Here is a 26,343-nt window from a genome sequence, read left to right as displayed (position 1 = left end):
TAACTGCATAGCCATACCTCTGTTTCATCTTCTATATAAAGAACTTAGTTTACCCTGAAGATTATCTCTTTTCTACCCTGTAATTTTTGTTTGTTTGTTTGTTTTTGTTTTGTTTTGTTTTTCGAGACAGGGTTTCTCTGTGGCTTTGGAGCCTGTCCTGGAACTAGCTCTGTAGACCAGGCTGGTCTCGAACTCAGAGAGATTCTACTCTGTAATGTTATAAAATTTTGCTCTTCAGGGAATTTAGAGCTTTATACTCCATTTAATAACTTAATTTAAAGCCGGGCAGTGGTGGCGCACACCTTTAATCCCAGCTTTTGGGAGACAGAGGCAGGCGGATCTCTGTGAACTCAAGATTAGACCAGTCTATAGAGTGAGTTCCAGGATAGCTGAAACTATACTGAAAAACCCTCTTTTTTTATTTTATTTTTTTTATTTTAAAGGTTGGGTGTCCCTTCTCTGAAATATTGGGGACAAAAAAGTTCCTGATTCTTCATTCTAGTTCATTGATATTTATATGTATATATAAATATATTTCTTATGAATGAACCCAAATCTAAATCCAAATTTGATTTTATATGCACATTATATAGTCTGAAAGTAATTTTGTGACATATTTTTAGTGTTCCAGTATTTTTGTGTCCTGTTAAGAAATTAAGAATGAGCCGGGCGATGGTGGCGCACGCCTTTAATCCCAGCACTCAGGAGGCAGAGGCAGGCGGATCTCTGTGAGTTCGAGACCAGCCTGATCTACAAAGCTAGTTCCAGGACAGGCTCCAAAGCCACAGAGAAACCCTGTCTCGGAAAAAAAAAAAAAAAAAGAATGAAATTTTCTACTTGTAGATTTATATTGGTAATCAAGTTTAATTTGGGGGGTATTGGGGATTTCTCTAGTGTTTGGTGTATATGTCTGTGGGTGTTTGCCCCATGCACTCAGAGGCTGAGGAGGACATAGGGTTATTGTTCCATCACTCCACCTCTCTTACCAGGGTCTCCCTTACACTGTGACTGGGGTGAGTTGCCAGTCAGCAAGCCCCAGCAATCCACTTGTCCACACCCCACATAGTTCTAGAATTTCAGACACAGTATACCTAGCTTTTTTTTTTTTTTTTTTTTTTTTTTTTTGAGCTGGGAGATGTGAACTCAGGTCTCGTGATTGCACACAGGCCTTCTTGCACCTTATGCCATCTCTTCAGCTCTCCTGACTTCAGGTGTTTAGCTTATTTCAAGGCTAACCTCAAATTCAGAGCCCTGCATATCAGCCTCTGCAACTGGGATTAAAGGGATACATTATCTCACCTAGCCAGCCACATACACTTTTAATTCTCCTTTTCATCCCAGGTTAGAGGTTGTCTGCATCTCCAATTGTAAAAACAGATTTTATCTTAGGTCTAGACTCAAGGCATGGCAGTATTAATGCTGTTACTTTAGTGGCTCATACATAAAGTGACAGTAAAGACTGCATCTATTTTGAACAATACAAGAAACACTACTTTTTAGAGATTTGTTGGGGATTCAGAATACTATCAAATTAATATCTGAACAAGATGTCCAGGGTGAATGCTGCTGTTCAGGTGTTCTGAACTAGTTAGTCTTCTGTGATTGTGACAAGGGAAATCTCAGCAAACCTAGTCTCAGCCTACCTTTCCTCCTGGCAAAGGCATCAATCAGCCCATGTATGCCTGTTCTGGAGCCTGTGCAGAAGTTGCTGCTAAATGGGGGAAAGTGCATGGTGTAAGAACACTGACCATGCGCCTGATAAAGCCACCAAATTCTACCAGCTTTGAACTAAAACAGAAGTGGAAGGAAAACTGGGTAGATCAGTGATGAATGCTTAACATGCAAGGTCCTGAGTTCTCTCCTGAGTACCAAAAGTGGGCATGGGGGTGGGGTAGAAAAAATATGTAAAGCACTAGATAATTTGGAAGGGCTATTATAAGTACTGATTACATAGGTTTATACTAACAGGAATATTGGAAACCAGACCCATTAGTCCACAAATGAAATAGTTTTATTTAAGGCAAAATATGCCCTTGAAATTGGCATAAAAGATGAAGGATCTTGCAGGGGTGGTGGTATTACATTCCATTAACTCCAGCACTTGGGACACAGAGACAGGCAGTTTGAGTTTGAGTCTGAGTTTGAGGTTTACAGAGCTAGTTCCAGAACAAGCCCCAAAGCTACAGAGAAACTCTGCCTTTAAAAATTAATTAATTGATTAAGGGTCTGGTATGATAGAGTGTGTCCAGCTTGCACAGGGAATCCCCTGCCTGCTGTAGGAATTCCTAGCCAAGTTATTGATTATACAAGACTTAAACTCATTAGTATAGGATAATTATTGAAACATTTATCAATGTTTCTTGCTTGATATAGTTATCCTTATTATATATAATTTTGTATTAGGCTTAGAACTCTCTTACTTAAACAAACAGGGGAGGTGTTGTAGGAATTCCTACTGCCAGTAGCCATTAAGTTACCCACCCACTTGGGCATGGCCTCTTATATTATTTATGCCTATGTAAAGTGCACGTCAAGGCTCTTTTCTGGCTGTGGGATTCAGTTGCTGTTCTCTGTTCCAGCAGAGAACTGTGACTTGTAAGTTTACCCCTAAATAAATAACCCTCTATTATTCTCAATTCTGAGCTAGTGTGGGATTTCTTTTAAGCGTCCTTCTTCACATACCCCCTCCCAAAATGCAGGAAGGAATGATATAAGTCACTCAAGCAAATTTGAGTTTACCTTTGTCACAGCTTTTTGGATACTGAGCAGCCAGCAAAAAGACTAGTTAAAATGATTTTATGACTGTAAATCTTACTTTGCTTTATAACCAAGGCAAGTATTCGTAATAATTACAGAAAATTTATTCAATTGAATACAGATTTTTTTTTTGATTGTAACAAATTTGCAACTTACAGTTAACCATGGGCTTTAATTTTGACACTAGCATTTAAGGAAATCAGAAGTGCATTTGATTTATTTAAAAAAACAGAAGACAAAAATGATGTTGAGAATAATTTGAAAAGAGAAGAAATACCGGTGGATTATAAAACTACAGATGATCATAAAACCAAGGACAAGTGTTTACTTAAAGAAAGAAATACTAGAGATGAGACCGACACTTGGGCATACATTGCTGCAGAAGGGGATCAGGAAGTTTCAGACAGTGTATGCCAAACGGATGAGAATTCTGGTGAGTTTGCTTGGCATTGTTCAATAGAGTGACTTTTTTAGTTGTGCCCCATACTCTTCTCTCAGAATACGGATTTTATTTGGATCTCCTGAATACCTTCTAATATTGAAGACTCAGGTCATTCTTTGATATCTAAATGCATCAAATATTTTCTGTTTTCCAGCTTAATGTTTTTATTTTATTTTTGTTAAAGAAAAACTATCTTTTCATTTTACATCAATCCCAGTTCCCACTCCATTCCCTTCACCTCCTTCCCCCACCCCCATACACTCCTCAGATAAGGTAAGGCGTAAGGCACATTGCTTTGAGGAAGGTCCAGCTTAATTTTTTTTTTTTTTTTTTTTTTTGAGACAGGGTTTCTCTGTAGCTTTTGGTGCCCCTCCCGAGTGATGGGATTAAAGGTGTGCACCACCACCACCCAGCCTCCAACTTAATTTTTTTAATTTCTTTTTATTGAGCTCTACATTTTTCTCTGCTCCCCTCCCTGCCTCTCCCCTTTCCCCTTCAATCCTTCCCCAAGGCCCCCATGCTCCCAATTTACTCAGGAAACCTTGTCTTTTTATACTTTCTACTTCCCATGTAGATTGTATCTATGTAAGTCTCTCTTAGTGTCCTCATTGTTGTCTGAGTTCTCTGGGATTGTGGTTTGTAGGCTGACTTTCTTTGCTTTATGTTTAAAAACCACCTATGAATGAGTACATGTGATAATTGTCTTTCTGGGTCTGGGTTCCCTCACTCAAAATAATATTTTCTAGCTTCATCCATTTTCCTGCAAAATTGAAGCTGTCGTTATTTTTTTCTGCTGTGTAGAACCCCATTGTGTAAATGTACCACATTTTTCTTATCCATTCTTCGATCGAGGGGCATTTAGGTTGTTTCCAGGTTCTGGCTATGACAAAGGATGCTGCTATGAACATAGTTGAGCACATGTCCTTGTGGCACAATTGAGCATCTTTTGAGTGGTATTACTGGGTCTTGAGGAAGGTTGTTTCCTAATTTTCTGAGAAATTGCCACACAGACCTCCAAAGGGGTTGTACCAGCTTGCATTCCCACCAGCAGTGCAGAAGTGTTCTCTTTTCCCTACAACCTCTCCAGCATAAGTTGTTATTAGTGTTTTTGATCTTGGCCATTCTTACAGGTGTAAGATAGAATCTCAGAGTTGTTTTGATTTGCATTTCTCTGATGACTCAGGATGTTGAACATTTTCTTAAGTGTCTTTCAGCTATTTTAGATTCCTCTATTGAGAGATCTCTGTTTAGGTCTGTACTCCATTTTTTTTATTGGATTATATGATCTTTTGGTGTCCAATTTCTTGAGTTTTTTGTATATTTTGGAGATCAGACCTTAATTTAGTGAAGATCTTTTCCCATTCTGTAGGCTGTTGTTTTGTCTTGTCGACAGTGTCCTTTGCTTTAGAGAACCTTTTCGGTTTCAGGAGATCCCATTTATTAATTGTTTCTCTCAGTATCTGTGCTGCTGGGGTTCTATTTAGGAAGTGGTTCCCTGTGCCAATACGTTCAAGTGTACTTCCCACTTTCTCTTCTATGAGGTTCAGTGTGGCTGGCTTTATGTTGAGGTCTTTGATCCATTTGGTTTTGAGTTTTGTGCATAGTGATAGATATGGGTCTATTTTCATTCTTCTGTATGTTGATATCCAGTTATGCCAGCACTACTTGTTAAATATGCTTTCTTTTTTCCATTTATATTTTTTGCTTCTTTTACAAAGTGTTTGAAGTGTTTCAGGTATTTGAAGATGTGTGGATTGATATCCGGGTCTTCTATTTGGTTCCATTGGTCCTCCTGTCTGTTCTTATGCCAATACAGCTCAATTTTTTTATCTTGAGATTTCATTTCAAAAATGATCAAATGAAAACTGCATGGTGACACAATGAAAACTGCAAGAGGACTCAGAATTCAAGGTCACCCTCAGCTAAATAGGGTGTTCAAGGACTTGTAGCTGAGCATTCCAGATTTTCCTGTCTCTGCCTGCTGAGTGCTGGGACAGTAGATATGTACCATCACTCCCTGCTGTGCATTTTTATAGCTTTGCAGAAAATATATTGTAAATGTTATCCTGGGAACATTTTGAGAAGCGAAGGGTCTTGTGTAGAATACAAAATATAAAAACTCTGGGAAGAAGGAATTTAGACATGTACGTGTATAATAAGTATAAATGAGCTAGCTTGAATTCACATTATGTGAAATGTGAATCTTAAGGAATAGATTAAAAATATTTTTCTTTCAAACACCTTTTTGTTTTTTTGCAACAGGGCCTCACTACATAGCCCTGATTGGCCTGAAGCTATTCTGTAGATGAGAGGCTGGGCCTCCTGCTCACAGAAATCCTGCCTCTCTGTCTTCAGTTCTGAGATTAAAACACCCAGTCTTATTTTATTATTTTAAAGAAAAATTTTTTGGAACTATTTATTTGTATGAGTGTTATTCCCCCCTTCCCCCCCCCCCCCGTGTGTGTATACCACATGAATACCTGATGCCAAGGAGATCAGAAGAGAGTATTGGATCCTGTGGAACTAGAGTCATCATGTTGGTGCTGAGAACTGAACCTTGATCCTGTTCCCTGCAAGATCAGCAAGTTCTCTTTGAGTCAACTCTCCAGCCCCTATATTGAAATTTTTAAAAAATAATTCTGAATATATAGCACACTAGATGTTCTAGAAAACGTCATCTCCAGATATAGTTTTCATAATGGACTTTTGAAAAAATTGTTTTTGTCTTAAAATAGGGTGTTGTGTAACCTGTACTTACCTCAAATTCCTAATCCTACGTCAGCATCCCAAGTTTACCACCATTCCTATAGCTTCCAAGCAACATTTAATAATACTTCAAAGATTGCTAAGGATATTTTATGTGACCAAAAGTTCTGTATGGAGAAATTTGTAAAACATTTCTTGGAAGTCACTAAAATCTGCTTTTCCAACTTGCGTGAAGACCTGGGTTTGATCTCTAGTACTGTAAGGATGCTAATAAAATCTTTGCCATCTTTATTAATAGAAAAGCATTTTATATTTTGATATTTACTTCAAGCTGATCATAGCCTGCTGCGTCTAGTTAGAATCAAACCTCCTAGCACTGGCTAGAGATCTAGCTCAGGTTGCTGTCCTCAGCTCTGCCAAAACAAAATAATTTTCCAAAAGGTTTACAAGTACCAACTCTTAAGATTTATGTGCAAGACTCAGCCAAATACAAGTATTTCAGTAGTGATCAAAGTCTGCTATATAAACTGTAACAGGCTGAAGACATGACTGCTCCTGCAGAGGACCCAGGTTCAATTTCTTACACCCACTTGGCTGCTCACAACCATCAGTAGTGCAGTTCCATGGGATTTTATATCGTCTTCTAGCCTCCAAGGGTATTACATGAATGTGACAAACATATTCAAGCAAAATACCTATACATACCTTTTTTAATTAAACAAGTCTATTTTACTTGGCATTAGGAAGAATCTATTAATTAGTTCAGCAATGTTCAGTCAGACTCGTGCATAGCTGTGAGATGGAGAAAAGGTGACAGATGTCACACACTTATGGTGATGGAACAAACAAGCTCTTCTTGGTCATGATACCAGGATAATAGATTATCCACAAACACAAACTCCTACATGAAAATTAAATCCTTAATAGAATAGGGAGACTTAAGATGCTAGTAGTCAAGGGGCTAAGGTTTCTGACCTTGGGGTAGCGGAAGACTGTAAACCTGTGTGACACACTTTAATCCTAGTACTCTGGAGGCAGGGAGGCAGAGACAGGTGGATCTCTGTGAGTTCAAGGTCAGCCTGGTCTACAGAGCTAGTTCCAGGACAGGCCACAAAGATACAGAGAAACCCTGTCTTGAAACACCGAAAAAAATGGGAGGGGGTGAGACACCATGCACACATAGCCGTGTACCACTGCATTGTGTGCAAGCCAGGGGACAGCTTCTAGGAGTGGTGTTTTTTTTTTCCATTCATGGTAGCTAGGAAGTGGAATCAACCTAGATGTCCATCAACTGATGAAGGGATAATGAAAATGTGGTACATCCACATATTAGAATGACATTTATAAATAGGCTGAACTAGAAAAAAATACACTGGATGAGGTCAATATAGCCCCCAGAAGACAAATGCTGCATGCTCTCTTTCATAATGAGAGCCCTAGCTTCAAAGCTTTTTGGTAGTTTATTATAGGGTACATGTAGACGTTAGCAAAGTAGAAACAGCCCTTAGTGGATGGCTGCATTTCAGAAGGAGGGGATAGTAGAATACAGGTGAAATAAAATTAAAAAGGGAGAAAACCGAAGTGAAAACAGTTGGAGAAGATAGTGGAGTGATGGGGTGGGGCAAGCTTAAAGAAGCTGTGACCTTGCAATTCAGATAGGACACAAGAGGTACAGTAGAGCACAGGCAGGAAAGGACAGTCAGGAGTACTGTGAGCTAAGGGTAAGCTGAGGTGTGGGGCACGGAGAGTTAACCAAAACAAGGAATGTATGAAAAAACATGAAATTCCACTAGCTTGTGAGCTCATTTTAAAAAAAAATTAAGCCAGGCTGTGGTGCTGTGTGACTTTAATTCCAGCACTTGGGGGGCAGAGGCGCACAGATCTCTGAGTTCCAGGACAGCTGAGACTACATAGAGACCCTGGCTCAAACCCCCACCCCAATAAAATAAAATAATTACATTTAAATGTAGTATAAATAAAAGTTTGTTTGAAATGTGACAAGTTTAATAATCAGGCTTATGGCTTTATGTTTTTTTTAATAGTACTCCATAAGATTATATGTTAATGATGCTTTCTGTATTTCAGATGGCAGGCAACAGATTTTGAGTTTGGGTATGGACCTACAGTTGGAGTGGATGAAATTAGAAGATTTTCAAAAGCACCTTAGTGGGGAAGATGAGACCTTTACCACAACAAATACGATTCCAAGTAGTGAGTGATTTGCAGATTATTTGGCACTTGCACAAATCTAGATTCATAAGATCTAATGCACCTTCCTTTTCATCACAGATTTGTTGAGGGATGCCGTGAAAAATGGAGATTATATTGCTGTGAAGGTCGCGCTGAACTCAAATGAGGAATACAACTTGGATCAAGAGGTACTTTGTTGGGGGCGGGGGGCTTGGTCGTACAAAGAAGCACGGAAAGTAGTTCTTGCACAGTTCAGTTATTTTCTTAGAAAAGTACATACATGTTCACATTGCCAAGGTTGAGCACTCTATAGACCATGGAAATGTACATTAGAATTCCTGAAATTCCAGCTCTCTAAAATGGCTGGTTTAAGTAGTACATTATTTAATTTTTTGTTTTGTTTTTTGTTTTGTTTTGTTTTGTTTTGTTTTTCGAGGCAGGGTTTCTTTGTAGCTTTGGATCCTGTCCTGGGACTAGCTCTGTAGACTAGGCTGGTCTTGAACACACAGAGATCTGCCTACCTCTGCCTCCTGAGTGCTGGGATTAAAGGCGTGCGCCACCACAACCCTTATTGATACATTATTTTATAACTTTATAAGTGTCTCATCTTCTCTAGACAAAGATTATATGATTATATTCTCATAGGTTTTTTTCTTTAATGATATGTTTTTAATTTTTTTTAAATATTTATTTATTTATTATGCATACAATATTCTGTCTGTGTGTATGTCTGCAGGCCAGAAGAGGGCACCAGACCTCACTACAGATGGTTGTGAGCCACCATGTGGTTGCTGGGAATTGAACTCAGGACCTCTGGAAGAGCAGGCAATGCTCTTAACCACTTGAGCCATCTCTTCAGCCCTGTTTTTAACTTTTAAAATTTTTCATTAACCTTTTTTATTGATTTGGGGGGATCTTTTTAAAATTTTTTAATCTGTTGGTATAGGTTACCCTCAGTCCCTTTTTTCTTCTTTGTTTTTTGTTTTTTTGAGACAGGGTTTCTCTGTGTAACAGCCCTGGCTGTTGGTCCTGTAACTCACTTGTAGACCAGGCTGACCTCAAACTCATAGAAATTCACCTGCCTCTTCCTCCCAAATGCTGGGATTAACGGCGAGTCCCACCACTGCCTAACGCCTTCAATCACTTAAAGAAATTTTTTTTTTCTTTAAAAAGCCAGAGCCATGTAAACAGGCCTTGTATAACCAACGATGACCACACCTGATCCTCCTTCCTTTACCTCTAGAATGTTTAGATCATGCGGGAGTCACGACACTCACTAATGAAATTTTCCTCTGATCATTTTAAATAGTGCTTTGAATTTTATAGGTAGATAATATATGTATATGTTTGTGTATGTATTTTTATGTGTATGGATGTTTTGCATGTTCACCAAAGAGGATATCAGATCCCCTGGGACAACCGTTAAAGATAGTTGCTAGCTGCTATGTGGGTGCTGGGAATTGAACTCAAGACTTCAGAAAGAGCAGCCGGTACCTGCTGAACCATCCCCCAGACATTAATTAGTTTCAGTGTGTGTCTGTGCATCATGTGCATGTAGGAGCTGCAGAGGCCAGAAGAGGAGTCAGGTGGTTGTGAGCTGTCATGTGGATGCTGGGAATTGAAGTGAGTTTTCTGTAAGAGCAACAAGTGCTCACTGAGCCTTCTCTTCAACCCCTTAATTTTTTTCTCCTTTGGCCCCAGCTGCCCTAAAATTAAATGTGTATATAGTTCAGGTTGGCTACAAATTTGCAGAAATCCTTCTGCCTTCCAAGTTACATGAGCCATCATACTTGCCGCCTTATAGGGTGGTTATACAATTTAATGGCAACATTTATCTTATTTTTTTTTTTAAAAAACCTATCTTCTCATTTTACATGCAGAATCTATTTCCCAATCCCTTCCTTCTTCCTGCTCCCTCCCATTTTTTTTCATTGTTTTATTTTTTTTGAAACAGGATCTCACTGTATATCCCTCACAGGCCTGAATCTCAGAGAGATCCATTTGCCTCTGCCTTGAGTGTTGGGGTTAAGGTACACCACCATGCCTGACAGCAGCCCTTATCTTTCTTAAATTCTAAGAGCTAGGGAGACATTAGTGTATAAAAGGCTTCCCATCAAGTGTGAGGACCCCAGTTTGATTCTCCAGAATCCATATAAAGCCAGGCTCAGTAGCTGGCATCTGTGATCCCAGTGCTCCTAAGGCAGAATAGGAAGTAGAGACGGGAGAAATTTTGCTGTATGTAGTAGTGCAGAAGAATCAACTTTGCCTTTTTTTTTTAAACAATCTTTTCTCATTTTATGTATCAGTCACGGTTCCCACTCCCTTCCTTCCTCCCACTGCCTCCATCCCACTTCCTAAAATTCTCAGAGAGGGTAGGCTTCCTCCCATGGGGAGTCAACAAAGTCTGGCATATCACTTTTGAGGCAGGATCAAGGTTCCCCCCACCCCCACCCCCATATTTAGGCTGGGCAAGGAATCCCTCCATAGCAAATAGACTCTGAAAAGCCAGTTCATGCACTAGGGATGAATCCTGGTCCCGCTGCCAGTGGCCCCACAGACAACCCAGGCCACACAAATGTCACCCACATTCAGAGGGCCTACTTTGATCTTATGCTGGTTCCTCCACTGTCAGTCCAGAGTCAATGGAAGACCTTGCTTTTAACAAGGTGAAAGGCAAGGGCCTAGTTTGACCTCTTAATCTCTACTTATGTACAGTCCTTATGCCCACACATGTCATACACATCACACACATACACACACACATTTTTAAATTCTAGGGCTGGGATATGGCTCACTCAGAAAAGCGCTTTCCACACACGCATGGAGGACCTGAGTTTGGGTTCTTGGCACATGTATATAAAGAGCTGGGTCAGCAGCACCTATCGGGGAGGCAGAGATAGGTATAGCCCTTGGGCTTGCCAGCCAGTTCATGTAGCTGAATTTGATGAGAAACTGTTTAAGTTTAATTAAGGGAGCAGCGGACCACATCCCGGCTAGCTTAACCCTCAAAATAACCACACAGAAATTGTATTAATTAAATTACTGCTTGGCCCATAAGCTCTAGCCTCTTATCGGCTAACTCTCACATCTTGATTCAACCCATTTCTAATAATCTGTATGTCACCGCTCACTGGGAAAGATTCACATGTCTGACCTGGCAGCTTCATGGCAGCTCAGCTCTGTCTGCTGCTTTCTTCCTCCCAGAATACAGTTCTGTCTTCGCCTAAGTTCTGCCCTATCAGGCCAAGCAGTTTCTTTATTGATTAACCAATGAAAACAACACTAATACTGAAAGACCTTCTACACCATTTCCTCTTTTTCTGTTTAAACAAAAAGGAAGGCTTTAACTTTACCATAGTAAAATTACATGTAACAAAACAGTTATCAAGCAAGAATTACAGTTACAGTATTTATATCTATTTTGTCTTTTATCATAACAATGGAAAACTAACCATAAATTCTTCAACTCCATCAAGACTCCAGAGGGATATAATATTACCTAAGTGAACAGGAAGTACTTTGTAAGCAGCTTCCAAAACTCTAGAAATGACAGAGACATCTCGCTGCCTGGACAGTCACCCAAAGTTTTTCTGTACCGTTGGGGCATCCATCTTCAGCCTACAGGCCCATAGTCTCCAGCAGACATTTCCATGAAGCAGAAAACTTCAAAGACAGTTCAGTCACTTTCTGCTGTGTCCTGCAGAATGTCTCGCAGACTCTTTCATGAGTCATGAACCCCAAAGGATCATCTCACCTTTAGGCAAGTTCAGCAGTCCTCTCTCTGCGGGTTCTTCATGTCCAGTTTATGCAACTGTCCAGACAAGAGCAGTTTCTTGCCCAAATGGCTAACCAACTCCATAAGGAGCCTCTTTGATGTCCATCTTCCTCTTGAGGTAGATTGGTGCTGCCAGGAGCAGACGTGTCTCATTGTCACGAAAAGCCCTAAGTTATTAAAACATTAAATGCCACATTCTGTAGTCTTTGAAAGATATGAAGAGTGCCTATCTAACTGAAATATATCTCTATATACCTAGAAAATCTAACATGACTACAAGCTTTACTATTATCGATGATTATCCATTAACAACCTATATTTCCTAATTATACATTACATTTTTATTTTTATTTTTATTTTTTTTTTTATTTATTTTTATTTATTTATTTTTTTTTTCGAGACAGGGTTTCTCCGTAGCTTTTGGTTCCTGTCCTGGAACTAGCTCTTGTAGACCAGGCTGGCCTCGAACTCACAGAGATCCGCCTGCCTCTGCCTCCCGAGTGCTGGGATTAAAGGCGTGCGCCACCACCGCCCGGCTACATTACATTTTTAAATGAACTACACAATCACAATACTTTAATCAAAATTAGAAATATGCATATAACAAAATTGACCTTAAATTAGTAAACCAAGATTCATATCAATGCAAATTATTCATATCTATATCAAGAAACCTTGTTTCAGGAAAAAATAAGGTGGAGAGGGGACTGGAGAGATAGTTCAGTGATTTAAGGTATACTTGCAGAGTTTTCAGCACACATGTTGGGTGGCTCACATAGCCTGTAACTACAGTTGCAGGGGATCTGATGTCTTCTGACATGCGCATAACCCCACACAGATACACAGGCATTAAGGTGGCAAGCTTTTGAGGAAAACAGTGGCCTTTATTAGAATATTTTAGTAAGCAACCTTACCTAAGTGGATGCTTAAATTAATGTACTTCAGCGACTTCTCATTGAAATATCTTGACAGCAGAGACTGGTGTCTAAAATGTTTCTGATTATAGAATATGTGGTTTCTCCTTAACGAACTCCCAGGATTCTAGTGGGATGACACTTCTGATGTTGGCTGCGGCAGGAGGACAGGACGACCTGCTGAGGCTCCTTATCACCAAAGGTGCAAAAGTGAACGGGCGCCAGAAAAACGGGACTACAGCTCTCATTCATGCTGCTGAGAAGGTTTGAGACCTGACTGCATGAAGGGACACTGAGAATCTGTTTTTGTAGTTAAATAATAGTCATAACATAGCCTTACTGTGTGATTTCAGTGGGTCTGTGACATGTGAATTAAATTTTGACATTAGCAGTACTTTGTAATCAGATTTAGAATACGACCTACCTGGGTGGTAATTTATAATGAGTACTGTTCCTAGGTACACTGACAGTGTACTTTAAAGAATTCTTGGAATTAAATTTGTTTTTTGTTTTTTAATAGAATTTTTTAACCACTGTGGCTATTCTTTTGGAAGCTGGAGCTTTTGTAAATGTCCAGCAAAGTAATGGAGAGACTGCACTCATGAAAGTAAGTCTTAGTTTCACCCTGGGTATTCTTGTTGGTACTGCAGACTGGGTAGTCCCTGGAATTCAGCAGAGCAGTAGAATATGGTGGTGTCAATAATGTACTGGAAGAAGCTCAGTCTAAGGGACCCAGCAACAGTCATGGGATGAAGGTGGTAGGCATTGAGTCAGCAGAAGAAACGTATTGGCACGAGTCGGGAACGGAAGGAACTGGGGGTGTTTCAGTGATTGAGAGCTCTGGACGGTGTTGAGAGAGGCAGATAGAGCCAGGATGACAAAGAGTGTAATTTATTCGAGATTTATAGATAGTATCTGTGGTGGTCTCCAGACAAGACAGAAGGAAGAGTGTCAGCTAAACTAGGCTTTTCCTAGAAGCAATTACTATGTCTAATGTCAGTTAAGAAAATGACATGAGACATCCATACACATTCAGCTGAATCTAGCAGGAATTGGGAATACAACCAGGATCCCTGTAGTCACATGAAAGGGTGCCCAACACCCATCTTCACAGGGTTAGAAGCCTGGGAATAGGAAAGGACTATGAAGTGCTCTCATTATTGTGTATTTGGTGAGTCCACCTCCTTTGAAATTGTGGCTTGCAGATAAGCTTTGAGTTGAAGATTGTTGAGTCTTCCAGCTGCTGCCAGCCACCCTGCTTGTGCCCTTCTTTGAGTGCTAGGTTGTATGTACCTCACTGACCGTGGCCCAGAGTGGCTCCTTCCTCTGCAGTAGTTCCAGATTTCTGGCTCCTAGTTTTGTTAGGACTCAGAGGAACTAGTTGTCCCTAGGTGACTCTGTCTTCTCTCTTCCCTGAGGTGCATTTTTGCAGAAGCTCTGTTCTAAGTAGGGATCTGCCTACAATACCACATTCCACTTTGTCAGGTATGAGCGGTGAGTTGGATTGTAGTACAACTCCAGGCTTATCCTGAACCCTGTGTTTTTTACTTCTCTTGGGCCTCCTGTCAGACCCTTAAAGACTTGGTCATTGCTTTGTGAGCCCCTCCTAAACCTGATTTGGGTGGTGTACCCAGTCCTTTTATTCAGGAGTCTGGGCTTGTGTCTTTAGTCTTCAGAGTACTATCTTACTGAGAAACTGCTAGACAACAGACACTTGCACCTCTGTAGAAAAAAGAGCACAGGACGGGGAGTACAGTATTGTACAGGATCATCAGGATTGGGGGTGTTCCTGAGGGCACAGGACCGGGTTAGTTCGGGAGGGAGAGGGATTCAAGAAAAGAGAGACTTGTAGGAAGGTTCCTGAGGTAACTAAGTAATATTAGTCTGAACCTAAATAGTGACAGGGATCATGTGAGCAGTTTTCCAGTGTTTTGGGGGTAGAATTTGTAGGTGATAGTTGATTTTCCTGAGTTAGGAGCTCTGGCAGCCAGAGGCAAGCAGCAGCTGGGGTAGAAGAAAGTCTAGAGAATCAGGACATTTGTCCTGGGGACTGACTGTTCCTCCTTACTAAAACCTATAGTTTACTTCTTCTGTGCTGTCCTGTTACTAATGCTGTCTTCCCTTTCCTATACAATGCTTTGCCCTCTTGAAAAAGCTGCCAGGTGTGTGTGGAGAAAACTACCCACCTCAACTGAAGTTACTCTGGTTTACAATGAAAAATTGCCACTCTTCTTTTCTGACCTAGGCATGTAAAAGAGGAAATTCAGACATTGTACGTCTGGTGATTGAATGTGGAGCTGACTGCAATATTTTGTCAAAGCACCAAAACAGTGCATTGTACTTTGCAAAACAGTGTAACAATGTGCTTGTGTATGAACTGCTGAAGAGCCATTTGGAAACGTAAGTGTCAGGAGAATGTACCATGGTTAAGGCAGAGTGAGATAATGACTATTTATTTGAGGATATCATATTTGGAATAGTTTGTGTAGGAAAATGTTTTAAAAAGATTATCCTCTTGGATTTCTCAGTAGATCATGCATTTCATAATTGGCATACTTATTAGGTGCGTATCTGTGCAGGTTACTAAAATCTTAGAAAACCCTGGGACCATTTCCTTAACATGGTAAATTTAGGAATGGAGCTGTAGCTCGGTAAAATGCATTTAGGAGGTTAGGACAAGAAGAGTCTTTGCCCACATAGTTGGTTCATGGCCAGACTAGACTACGTAAGACTCTCAAAAAAGTTGTCTACTCTTAATTTGGCTAACATCTTCATGTGCACATGTGTGTGGAGAGGGAGGAGTGTGCATGTGGAGACTAGAAGTTGACATCTGTGTCTTCTCAACAGCTCTCTACCCTACCCAAGTGCATTATTTTTCAAGTGCATTTAGAACCATATTTTGTTTCAAGTTTATTTCTTTATCAGTGAAGAATTCTTTTGTGGTTCTGTGAACTTTTGCCTAGCGTATATGCTAAAGCCTGCGGTTCCATTCCCAGTACCACCTAAAACCAAAATTTTTTGGCAATGCTTGCCAAAACAATGCTTGAGAAGTAAGGTCCTTAGTTTTCACCCTGGACCCTGGTGAGACAGCCTGGAAAAAACAGCCCTTGCCTTCTGAGCTTGAAAACTAAACAGCATATATTCTAAACAAAAAGTAAACTAAATTCTAGGCAAGGGACTGAGTTGCATCTTGCCCTAGTGAAACTTGACAACCTGTTTCCCATAAAGAATCCCTGGAGGCTAGTTCATCCCCACCCCACTGTTTGGTTTTTTTTTTTTTTTTTCTGAACATATGGGTAAATGCAGAGAGCCTGTCGGGGAGGTGTCCAGCCATCTTCCTTTGCTCAGGACTGAGGGGCTCTCATTTCTAATTTTTCATTCATGCATTAGCCAATCGCAAAGTGAATTTTGTGCCAGACAGTCTCAAAGGCCAGTATTATGGAGAAGACTGAGTAAAAGTTGCCCTTGTGCAACTCCTGTTTGATGAAAAGGAAATTTAGAGGCACTGTCATGAGAGGAGAACTGCGTGGGGCAGAGTTATAGTTCCTTCTCACAAAGGTGCTGGTGGCTGTGTGGTTCGGGTATAATCCAGGTATTCAGGCAGCTAACACATAAGGATTCCAAGTTCAAGCACTCCTTAGCCTACAGAGTGAGTTTGAGGCTAGTGTAGACATGAAATGCTGTCTCAATATCAGAAGTGAGGAGAGGCTGGAGACGTAGGTAGCAGATTAAGAGTGCTTGCTGCGCTCCCACATGAGCAAGGTGGGGCGTGGTTCCCTTCACACCTCTCACCTTTGCACTGTGAGACAGTGGAGACAGGAGGCTGCTGGGGTCTCTGGCTGCCAGTCTAACTGGGTAGTGAGCCCCAAGTTCAGAGAGCAAGCTGCTTCAGAGTGGTAAAGGATGGCACAGCGCTGTCCTCTGGCCTAACCACTTCACACACAAGCAAGCACACAACACAAAATCAGAGAAGTAGTTTCCAAAAGTGAAGTCAGGTGACTGTGTACCTTAGTGGTAGAGCACTTGTTTTAGCCATGTGCAAGGGCCACGGTACTACAAAAAATAAAATTTAAAAGGTAAAAAGTAATACTGAGTGGTGGTGGCTCAAGACTTTAATCCCAGCACTCAGGAGACAGAGACAGACGGATCTCTGAGTTCAGGGCCAGGCTGTTCTAAAGTGAGTTCCAGGACAGCTAAGGATATACAGAGAAACCCTGTCCCAAAAAACAAAAGTTAAGAAGCAAAGTTAGTGGGAAAGCTTTATGGGGCATTGTATATCATAAATACATCCTTTGGTGGTTTCCTTCTGCAGAGGGGTAAAGGCAGGCCAGAATCTGATGTATTCTAGTCTAGTTTCAGACTCACTGTATCTGAGGATGGAGGATGGCTTCCTTCCTTGACTTCCTCCTAAGTACCAGGACTGTAGATGCATACCATCACATCTGGTTTATGTGGTGCTAGTGATCTAGCTACATCTGCAACCCCTAATGTATGTATTTTAAACTTGAATTTTACAATGTTAAAATGATATAGTACACAAAGTGTAATGATCAGATCAAGGTAGCTGGAGTTTAATTTGTTAATAGTTAATTTCTGTGGTACAGTGTAATAATTCAGTATACCTACATTAACAGTTAAGATAGGGTCTCACTCTAGCCCAGGGTCACCTCAAACTCATGGCATAATATCTGAGTTCTGAGTCACCATACCCAACTATTAACAGTCTCTGTCTTTTCTCACTAGACTTTCAAGAGTTGCAGAAGAAACAATCAGAGATTACTTTGAATCTCGCCTTGCTTTGTTGGAAGCTGTTTTCCCAATAGCTTGTCATCGACTCTGCGAGGGACCAGATTTCTCAACAGATTTCAATTACAAGCCTCCTCAAAACATACCAGATGGTAAGCATATGCTCCCCTTCAAACTTGAGTGTTTGAAGCTATAGTTTGTAAAGATGAGTTAATTCCTAAGTAGACCTTTACTTTAAAGGAACTTTTTAGCAGAATCCACTGTGATAGATGGCAGAGCTGCTCTGGCAGGAGGCCTCTCCATCCCACCTTACTTACCACTGGAGTCCTCTTTCAAATGTTAGGAGTTGGTTCTTGATAACTGTAGTTGTTTATTAAATCTAACTAGAAGATAACTTCACAATGCTATGCCTAGAACCTTTTTTTTCTCCTAAATTTTATTATCTCTACTGGGTTTCCCTTGTTTTCTTTTTCTATTGCTTATGAGACAGGGTCTCACTGTGTAGTTCTTGTTGGCCTGGAACTTGCTATGTAGTCAAGATAGCCTTAAACTCAAGAGATCCGCTTGCCTCAGCCTCCTGTGTGCTGGGATTAAAGATGTGCCCTACCATGCCTGACTTGGGTTTTGTTTGTTTGTTTTTTAATAGTCTTGTTCCACTACTCCTGTCTTAGCCTTCTGAGAGCTAGGATTACAGACATGAACCATCATCTGGTTTAATTAAAAAAAAGAAACAACAACAACCTTGGGTGTTGTGTGTCAGCAATGAGTCCTGTCCCCCCTCCCATTGAAATTAATGACAGAGCTATAAGCAGTTAATGATGCCTAGAGGATCATTGATTGAGTTAATAACCCAGCCATGCTTGTGTAGGCAACCTTAACTAAATATAGTGGCCATCAAAAACAAAATAGTTCGGCAATGGTGCCTTTAATCCCAACACTCAGAAGCAGGTGCATCTCTGAGTTCGAGGTCAGCCTGATCTACAACACGAGTTCTGTGACAGCCAGAACTGTTACATAAAGAGACCCCATCTCACAAAAGCAAAAAAAAGGGTGGGGTGGGACCTATTGGGAAGAAGCAGTTTACTTGGTGGGGAAGGGAGAGGAATAAGAGGGTAATGATGGCTAGAATATAAGCAGAGTATAGTAGATGAATATATGAACTTATAAAGGATAAATAAAGCAGAAGGGCTGACCCAAGTTCAAACACAGAATCCACAGTAGAAGAGAACCTACTCCTAAGGGCTGTCCTGTCTTCCACCTTTGTACCATGGCACATTCCAGGGTGCTGGCTTATGCCACCAAGCCTGATGACCTGAATTTGGTCTCTAAATTCCACATGGTAGAGAGAATCAACTCCCAAAGTTGTCCTCTTGCTGGCCTCCAAACACGTGCTATGTGGGTGCATGCACAGAGAATAAAGTTTCTTGTTTTTTTTTTTTTTTTTAAAGCATTGATGTAAACTACATATTTGACTGACATGCATTTGAAGACTTCTAGGAACTAAAACAGAATTTTGCACATGTATTTATGATTCAGGTGTTATCTTAGGACACTTTTTTTATGCACATATGTGCAAGCGTGCATTCATGCCATGGTGTATGGGTGGAGGTCGGAGAGTAACTGCAGGAGTCAGTTTTTTTCTTCCACCATGTGGATCCTAGGGTGGGAATCATAGTCGGGTATGGTGGGTAAGTGTCCTTTAACTGCCATACACAAACACCATCTAAATATTTTTTAACATTTTATTATTTATTTATTATGTATACAGTGTTCTGTCTATATGCTTGCTGGCCAGAAGAAGGCACCACATCTCATTACAGATGGTTGTGAGCCACCATGTGGCTGCTGGGAATTGAACTCAGGACCTCTGGAAAAGCAGTCAGTGCTCTTAACCTCTGAGCCATCTCTCCAGCCCCACAAACACCATCTTAAACATTTTTCCTTTCCTTTTTTTTTTTTTTTTTTTAAATTTAACTTTATGTTCATCACTGTTTTGCCATGGGTGTCAGTTTCCCTGGAACTACAGTGACAGTTGTGAGCTGCCATATGGGTGCTGGGAATTGAATCCGGGTCCTCTGGAAGAACACCCAGTGCTCTTAACTGCTAAGCCATCTCTCCAACTTCCTTAAACATTTTTTTCATGACATTTTTGTTTGTGTGGGGGTGTGCTAATGCCAGAATGCGTGTGCAAGTGAGAATAGTTTTAAGGAATTGGTTCTCTCCTTTCATCATGCAGGTTCTTTGGGAGTGAAAATGTGGTCAGGTTTGGCAGCAGGTGCCTTTACTCACTGGGCCGTCTCTCCAGCCACCTTAGTACTTGTGAGGCGCCGGGGCAGAGTGTTTTGCTTATTGTGCATCACATAAACTGGGTATAGTGGCACATCACAATAATCCCCACACTCAGGAGGTGAAGAGGCAAGTTTATCTTTTTGGACAATAGTGAATTTGAAGCTATCCTGGACTACTTGAAAATCCTGTGTAGTATTTATTTTACCAGTCAAAGACAGCCAGTTGCTGCCTTGCTGGCTAATGAATTTGGTTTAGTTTTGTATTTTGAGACAGGCTTTCCCTATGTAATCTAGGGCTTGTCTTACTCCTGACAGTCCTCCTTCCTTGGCCTCTTAAGTATTGGGCTTAGAGCACACAATACCCTAACTGACTCGGGGCTGTTCTGAATATCTAGGCTGTGTGCATTGAAGGAAAGGGGCATTTGGCTTGATGTTACCGTAGGTAGGTAGGTAGGTAGGTAGGTAGGTAGGTAGGTAGGTAGGTATAGATGGATGATAGATATGCACACACTCATTTTGTTAACTTATCTATTGACATCATGGAAACGTCTTATTTCAACCTTATGCTGCTGTAAATGGCCCTGATAGAGCTGAACCAACCACGCCTACATAATTATTTTCTGTTTTGCTTTTCCTTACTTGCATGAACCAGAAAGCCTACTATTCTTGTGAAAGATTTTTATGGCACTCCATGCTTTCTAAGGATAGGAGGTAGTTAGAGCTTAGCTTTCACAAGTCCCTCGGGTCATTTCCATGTACCACCAAAACAAAACTCGTTGTAGGCAAAGTAGAACTTTATACTTCTGGAGAGGCTTTTGATTCCTGAAAACTATAACAATGCATTTCTGTCTCCTAAACCATCTTGCTGGTTCTCAAGTTTGTTTGTAGTGTTGTGCGTGTTACATATAGAGATGCTTGCACACCAAGCCTGATGGCTTAGACTTGATTCTGGGAGCCCACACGATAGGAGAGATCCAGCTCGCATAGGTTGTCCTGACTAGCACACATTGATGTCAAACTATGTAAATTTTCTTGTTGTGAAGACACAGTAACTGAGGCCGGAGAGATGGCCCAGTGGTTCAGAGTGGTTGCTTCTCTTGCAGAGGACCTGGGTTCAGTTTCCAGCAACCACATGACAGCTCACACTCTAACTCCAGTTCCAAGGTTTCCTAATCTCCTCATTCTGGTCTCTACAGGCAGCAGGTACAGATACACATGCACACAAAATACTAATTTCAGTAGAAAAAAACAAACATGAAAGTCTCTTCCCTGGTGGTTGCTTGGACAAGGGGTCAAGTTCTGTGGTTTGAAAACTGTAGGATAAAGTGCGAGTGTTTTGAGTAGGAGCCTTCTCAGGCTTCTGTACAAGTAGCAGGAGGATCTACCAGGGACCTTCTACTGCCAGCAGGGATGACCTCACCCCACACACGGACAGCATTAATCTTTTCTACTCATCCTTCTTCAGGCTCTGGTGTCCTGCTCTTTATTTTCCATGCAAACTTTTTGGGTAAAGAAGTTATTGCTCGGCTCTGTGGACCATGCAGCGTGCAAGCTGTAGTTTTAAATGATAAATTTCAACTTCCTGTTTTTCTGGTAAGATTTTCTGTAGTTAATTGAAAATTGTGATCAAAAGTCATGTGACTTTACGTTTTATTAAGGTCTTTAATGTGTCTTGGTGCTTTTAAGTGCCTTGGTATGGGTGTGCACACCATATATACACACAGATGCGCATACATACAAATATGTTCATTTTCATAATAGTGACACTTGGACAACTCCCATTTTTTTATAAAAGAAAATGACCAAAATTTTGTTTATAAGTACTTAAATTCACTTTAATGCCACTAATATATATATAATTTTATATAGGACCATGTATATATGGTCCTAGAACCAACATTCTGAGAATAAATTCTTAGCCCTGAGACCTTTTACATAAGGCCAGAATAAAATGGTTGTGTTTATGCCTGTTACCTAATGTATAATTCTTTTGACATAAAGGAATGCCTTTGGGTATGTTTTGGTTTGATTTGGTTAAAATAAAGCTACTACCCAACAAACCTTCAATTCCTGATACTCTTACATGATTGCTTAATTCTGGTGTCAGCTCACATATGTGCACCATCACTCCTATTTTAAAATTTTACATTTTGCCATTTGTGGAATTCTTTCCTGGTGCCATTGTTAAATGAATATAGTCATTTCTTCTGTGCTTGCACTACATATATTTTATGTATTAGAACCTTAGATTTTTGTGTTTTTTAGTGTTTGAGATAGGGTCAATATCAAGGCCCTGGTAGGCCTTGTTAACATTGTTCCAAATGCTGAGTGGAATGTGATCTTAAAATCAAATTACACTACACTGACTCAGAACAAACAAACTTGAGGGTGGGATGTGGGGGACTTGAGTGGGTAAGAACGTTTGTGTACATGCATGTCACAGTGGGTGAGGACAGATGCCAAGTGATTGGCTGGCCAGCCTGATCAGTGAGAGATCATGTTTCATGGCAATAAGGCAGAAGGTGATATTTTTGACACCACATTCAGCACATTTAAAAAAGCAAACAACCCTAACCAGAAGCTGAGCCATCAAGTCTGAGCTACACAGGGAAATCCTGTCCCAAAACTTAAAAAGAAAAAAACCTCAGTTTACTGATCTCCACTGTAAGAAGTTCTAGGGTTTGTAGATGTCAGAGATGTTGAGTCTGACTTTTCTTTCTTTCCCTCTAGGACAGTCACTTTGTTTACTCGTTTAGCCCTGTCGCCGGCCCCAATAAGTTGTTCATAAGGTTGACGGAATCACCCTTTGCCAAGGTGAAAATCTTTGCTTCATATTTAGGGTAACTGCTCAGGTTGTCAGTGCTCAGGGTCCAGAAGAATCCTCTCTCCTAGGGCAGGGATGTTGGTTCTCTGAGGCAGTGTACACTAGGTGAAGGTGAAGTCTGAGGGCATCCCTGCAGAGCATTCCAGTCCTGACTTGAGTACTAATCTGCCATTATGGCTAGGCACAATCTCCATGTGAAAGGAAGCTGGATTTTTTTTTTTTAATACAGTCACTCTTTAGCTAAAAATAGCAGCAACCCAATATTCTTACAAGGTGGGAGCTTTCATGTGTACTAACCCTCATTTTCTTTTTAGGTCAAGTTGCTAATAGGTGCATACAGAGTACAGCTGCACTGACCTAAGTACCAAGACCAGGGCTGTCTTTGAAACAGTGTGGAATCCTGGCGCATCTGAAATGTTCAAATATAGTTTCCCTATAAACTTGCAATTTAAGTCTGTTTGTTGCCTGGTAAGGACAAACAGGGCCTTTATAATGCATAGTCTATGTGTAAGTGTTTATGCCATTGTTCGAATGTTCAATGTTCTGCATAGTTTATTTCCACAATGTGGAACAGTACATATGAGAACTATTTAATTAAAAACTTTTGAACTTGAAATTTTCTACTAGTCTTTTGAGTAGTCTTTGAAAAAAACAGATTCAGGCTGGGCTATGGTGGCTCTTGGCTAACTCTAGACTCTAGTTCAGGGTGAGCCATGCCTACCCATGGCATGTACCCTTTCCAAACAATTCATTACTGTGGAGACAAATCTTTCATCAGTAAGTAGGAATGTCATACATGTACACACAGGCATTGTGTAGAGAAGCTCTTCCTACAGAATACCTGTTGGCTCCATCCTGTAACAGGATTACAGGTGTGTCACCTTCTATACAGGCCAAGGTCACCTTGTATATTTGTCTGTGTGCTTTTTATAAGAGGTTTCAGCCCACCAGGCAGTTGTGGCTCAGCCTTGACTCCCAGCATTCAGGAGGCAGAGGCAGATAGTTAGTTCTCTGTAAGTTCAAGGACAGCCAAGGCTAAAAAGAGAAACCCTGGTTTCAGTCCTAAAGAAAATAATTTGTTAAACTAAAATCACCAAACCTTGAGCAGTCAATACATTTTTACCTGTGTAGGTCTTCTCCAATCCAGTGGCTATATATACAATATACCTAAAGATAGATTTTCCCCCTTTTTATTTGAGCCCTGTCTCTCTTGGAATTCACTATGCAGACCAAACTGTCCTCAAATTAAGAGAATCTGCCTGTCTCCAAGTGCGCCACCAAGCCCTGTCCAAGGTTGTGCCAAGTCATAAATCACCATACCCAACAAAATGGCATTTTCCTAGTTTGTGATGAGAGTAGACTTGTGCCACTTTTGTTATATTTAAAAGTATATCAGACAGTAATTTAGCTTCCTTTATTTTCTTTCTGTATTTCTTTTCTATGTCTCCTTTTTAATCTATACTATAAAGCAGGTGCTTTAATGACAAGTCCACTTACAGGCTTTTTTTAAAAATGTATTTTATCCCTCTTTGAAGGCCACATAGGCCATGCTGTGGTGGCACAAGCCTTTCTTTGATCCTTGTGTGTCCTGCATGTAGATGCTTCTTAGGTCTCAGGCAACACCCTCCCCGCTGGTCAACAGCACCACACCTGCAACAGGCAAAACAGGACAGGAACAAGAGAAAACACTATCAGGGGTTTTGCCACGACACCATAAACATCTTACATTGTTAGCATAACAAAACAGGAAATATGATTCTTTCCTAAGCAGCTGGGAGAAGAAAGGAACCGTCATTCCTAGCATACATTCTACAACATTTCTAAATCATACTTTCCAAAGGAACCTAAGGGAAATGTCATAAATCTGGGGCCAAGAGGAGCTCTGAAGCCGAGGTGGAGCAGCATGACCAAGCTTGTACCTGAGCAGCGATCCTGCAGACAAGTGCATGTCTTCAGACAAATCAGTTCCAAGAGACTATGGAATTTTCCTGCCACAAATGAGAGAAATCTGTATCCGCTCCTGTAAGACCCTTCTCTCCTCCAGACCTCATTGGACATTTCCAGTCTAGATATCTACCTACTCAGGCTTCACAGTGCTATTTCAGAAACACTAGAGCAGAGCTCCTGAACTGCAGCTTTCTACCTGGCAATGAGAAGGTCCTGGCCCTTTTTGCTCTGAACCCAAAGTCTGGACTCATTCCCCAAGGTCAAGGACAGAGATGATTGTGGAGAGGCAGTACAGACATTGGAGAGAGCCAGTATTGTTGATATCAAAGTAAACATTCGTCAGACAGCCATTTCAAGAATTAACAATGTAGGGGTGCTTCAGCCAAGGTCTCCAAGGAGCCCCAACCAGTGATTAATCAATCTAGCTTGATGGTGAGATGAGTTTGGGGTTACACAGAAATTTCTGTACTGAACTTGGTCATATGCAGCAACATAGAAAAATCCTGTTGTTTTATCTCTCTTTCTCTCTCTCTCGTAAGGTCCCTATGTGCAGACCTGGCAATCCTGGAACATGCACATACAAACACATTCCCCCTTATTTCTCTTGCTCCAGTATACCTCAGAACTACACACATTATACACGAAAGAATGCAAGAAAGCAATCAAGAGCGTTCTCAAAGACGGCGTGCAAGCATTGTCTCATGGACACAGGTGGCATTGTAAGGTTTCAGCTCAAACTCAGTCAAACTGTCTTCCACAACAAAACATTGGGCCTGGTGGTGTGGTACATACCTTTAATCCCAGCATTAGCAGGTGGAGGCAGAACTTGAGGCCAGATTGGTTTCAGACTTCCAGGCCAGGTAGATACTGTCTCAACCAAAAGAGAAAAAAAAAAAAAAAAGGAAACACTAGAACTCTGACTGGGGCTGTAAACTCGGTTCAAAGCAGAGGACCACCAGGTAAAATGGTTGGGCAGTGGTGGAGCACTCTGGAGGGAGAAGCAGAGGATTTCTTGGTTTCGAGGTCAACCTGGTCTACAGAGTGAGTTCCAGACCAGCCAAGGCTTTGCGCAGAGAAACCCTATCTCGAAAACAAAGAGTTGTACATCCCTGTTGTCCCAGCACTCTGCTGCTTGAGGTAAAGGAATTGAGAGATGAAAAGAATACCCTAGCAAGAGACTGGCTGCTCTTCCAGAAAGCCCAGGATTTGATCCCCAGCACCAACACCATGGCTCACAATTGCCTGCAACTCAGTTCCAGGGAATCTAATGCACTCTTCTGGCATCTGTAGGCACAGGGCACACATGGCACACAAAACATACACAAAAATGGAAGAAAAGTTGTAGACTAGTTTGGACTACATAGTGGGTTACATAATAAGACTGTCTCAAACTAGTCAAACACCAACACTGACTTATCTATGCCAAGGGTAGTAAGTGCAATCCATGGGGAAGTGTCCTTCTAAACAAAGAACTGCCACCTAACCGAATGCAGCAGTGTGAGCCCAGCATACCTGGCTTTTAAGCTCTTCTACATTAGACCAGTGCCTGGAATTTCAGCAGTTTCATGTTGTCTTAACAACCTAGGAATAGAAAAATAAGAAAAATCAGACCTTATAACTGGTCTCTTAAAAGTTCCCAACAGTAATGAAGACTTCAATAAAACACCACTTGGTGCTGCATGGCCTACTTTTATTTTGAAAAATTATTTTTATTCAGAGGGTAATTTCTCTGATCCAGAAAGAATACTTAAGAT

General features: G+C 40.9%; 1 protein-coding gene and 1 long non-coding RNA gene across 3 annotated transcripts in view; one reads left to right on the top strand and one right to left on the bottom strand.

The window, feature by feature from the left end:
- The window catches only part of Mphosph8 (M-phase phosphoprotein 8), a 34,523-nt gene extending 11,359 nt beyond the window's left edge, over positions 1-23,164 (top strand). Inside the window, exons 5-14 of one of the 2 annotated variants that reach the window (XM_041633958.1) lie at positions 2,945-3,190; positions 7,991-8,116; positions 8,195-8,283; positions 12,908-13,048; positions 13,305-13,391; positions 15,030-15,184; positions 17,528-17,682; positions 21,284-21,411; positions 22,549-22,632; positions 22,957-23,164. In XM_041633958.1, coding sequence (XP_041489892.1) covers positions 2,945-3,190; positions 7,991-8,116; positions 8,195-8,283; positions 12,908-13,048; positions 13,305-13,391; positions 15,030-15,184; positions 17,528-17,682; positions 21,284-21,411; positions 22,549-22,632; positions 22,957-22,998 — 1,253 coding nt within the window. In that variant the 3' untranslated portion in view covers positions 22,999-23,164. The remainder of the gene's footprint in view (positions 1-2,944; positions 3,191-7,990; positions 8,117-8,194; positions 8,284-12,907; positions 13,049-13,304; positions 13,392-15,029; positions 15,185-17,527; positions 17,683-21,283; positions 21,412-22,548; positions 22,633-22,956) is intronic. The other variant, XM_041633959.1, reaches the window with a different exon arrangement.
- A 157-nt stretch (positions 23,165-23,321) lies between these two features.
- Positions 23,322-26,087, bottom strand: LOC121434959. The gene is made up of 3 exons (XR_005972534.1): positions 25,382-26,087; positions 24,562-24,630; positions 23,322-24,292 (listed from the first exon to the last, which is right to left on the bottom strand). It is a non-coding gene; the product is annotated as an uncharacterized LOC121434959 (long non-coding RNA).
- Positions 26,088-26,343: the final 256 nt, after the last annotated feature.

The sequence above is a fragment of the Microtus oregoni genome, unplaced genomic scaffold (genome assembly GCF_018167655.1).
Source record: "Microtus oregoni isolate MIOR12 unplaced genomic scaffold, Mior012 000045F_ref0000178, whole genome shotgun sequence".
In the NCBI taxonomy this organism is placed as follows: domain Eukaryota; kingdom Metazoa; phylum Chordata; class Mammalia; order Rodentia; family Cricetidae; genus Microtus; species Microtus oregoni.
This window is presented reverse-complemented; position numbering and strand designations above follow the sequence as displayed.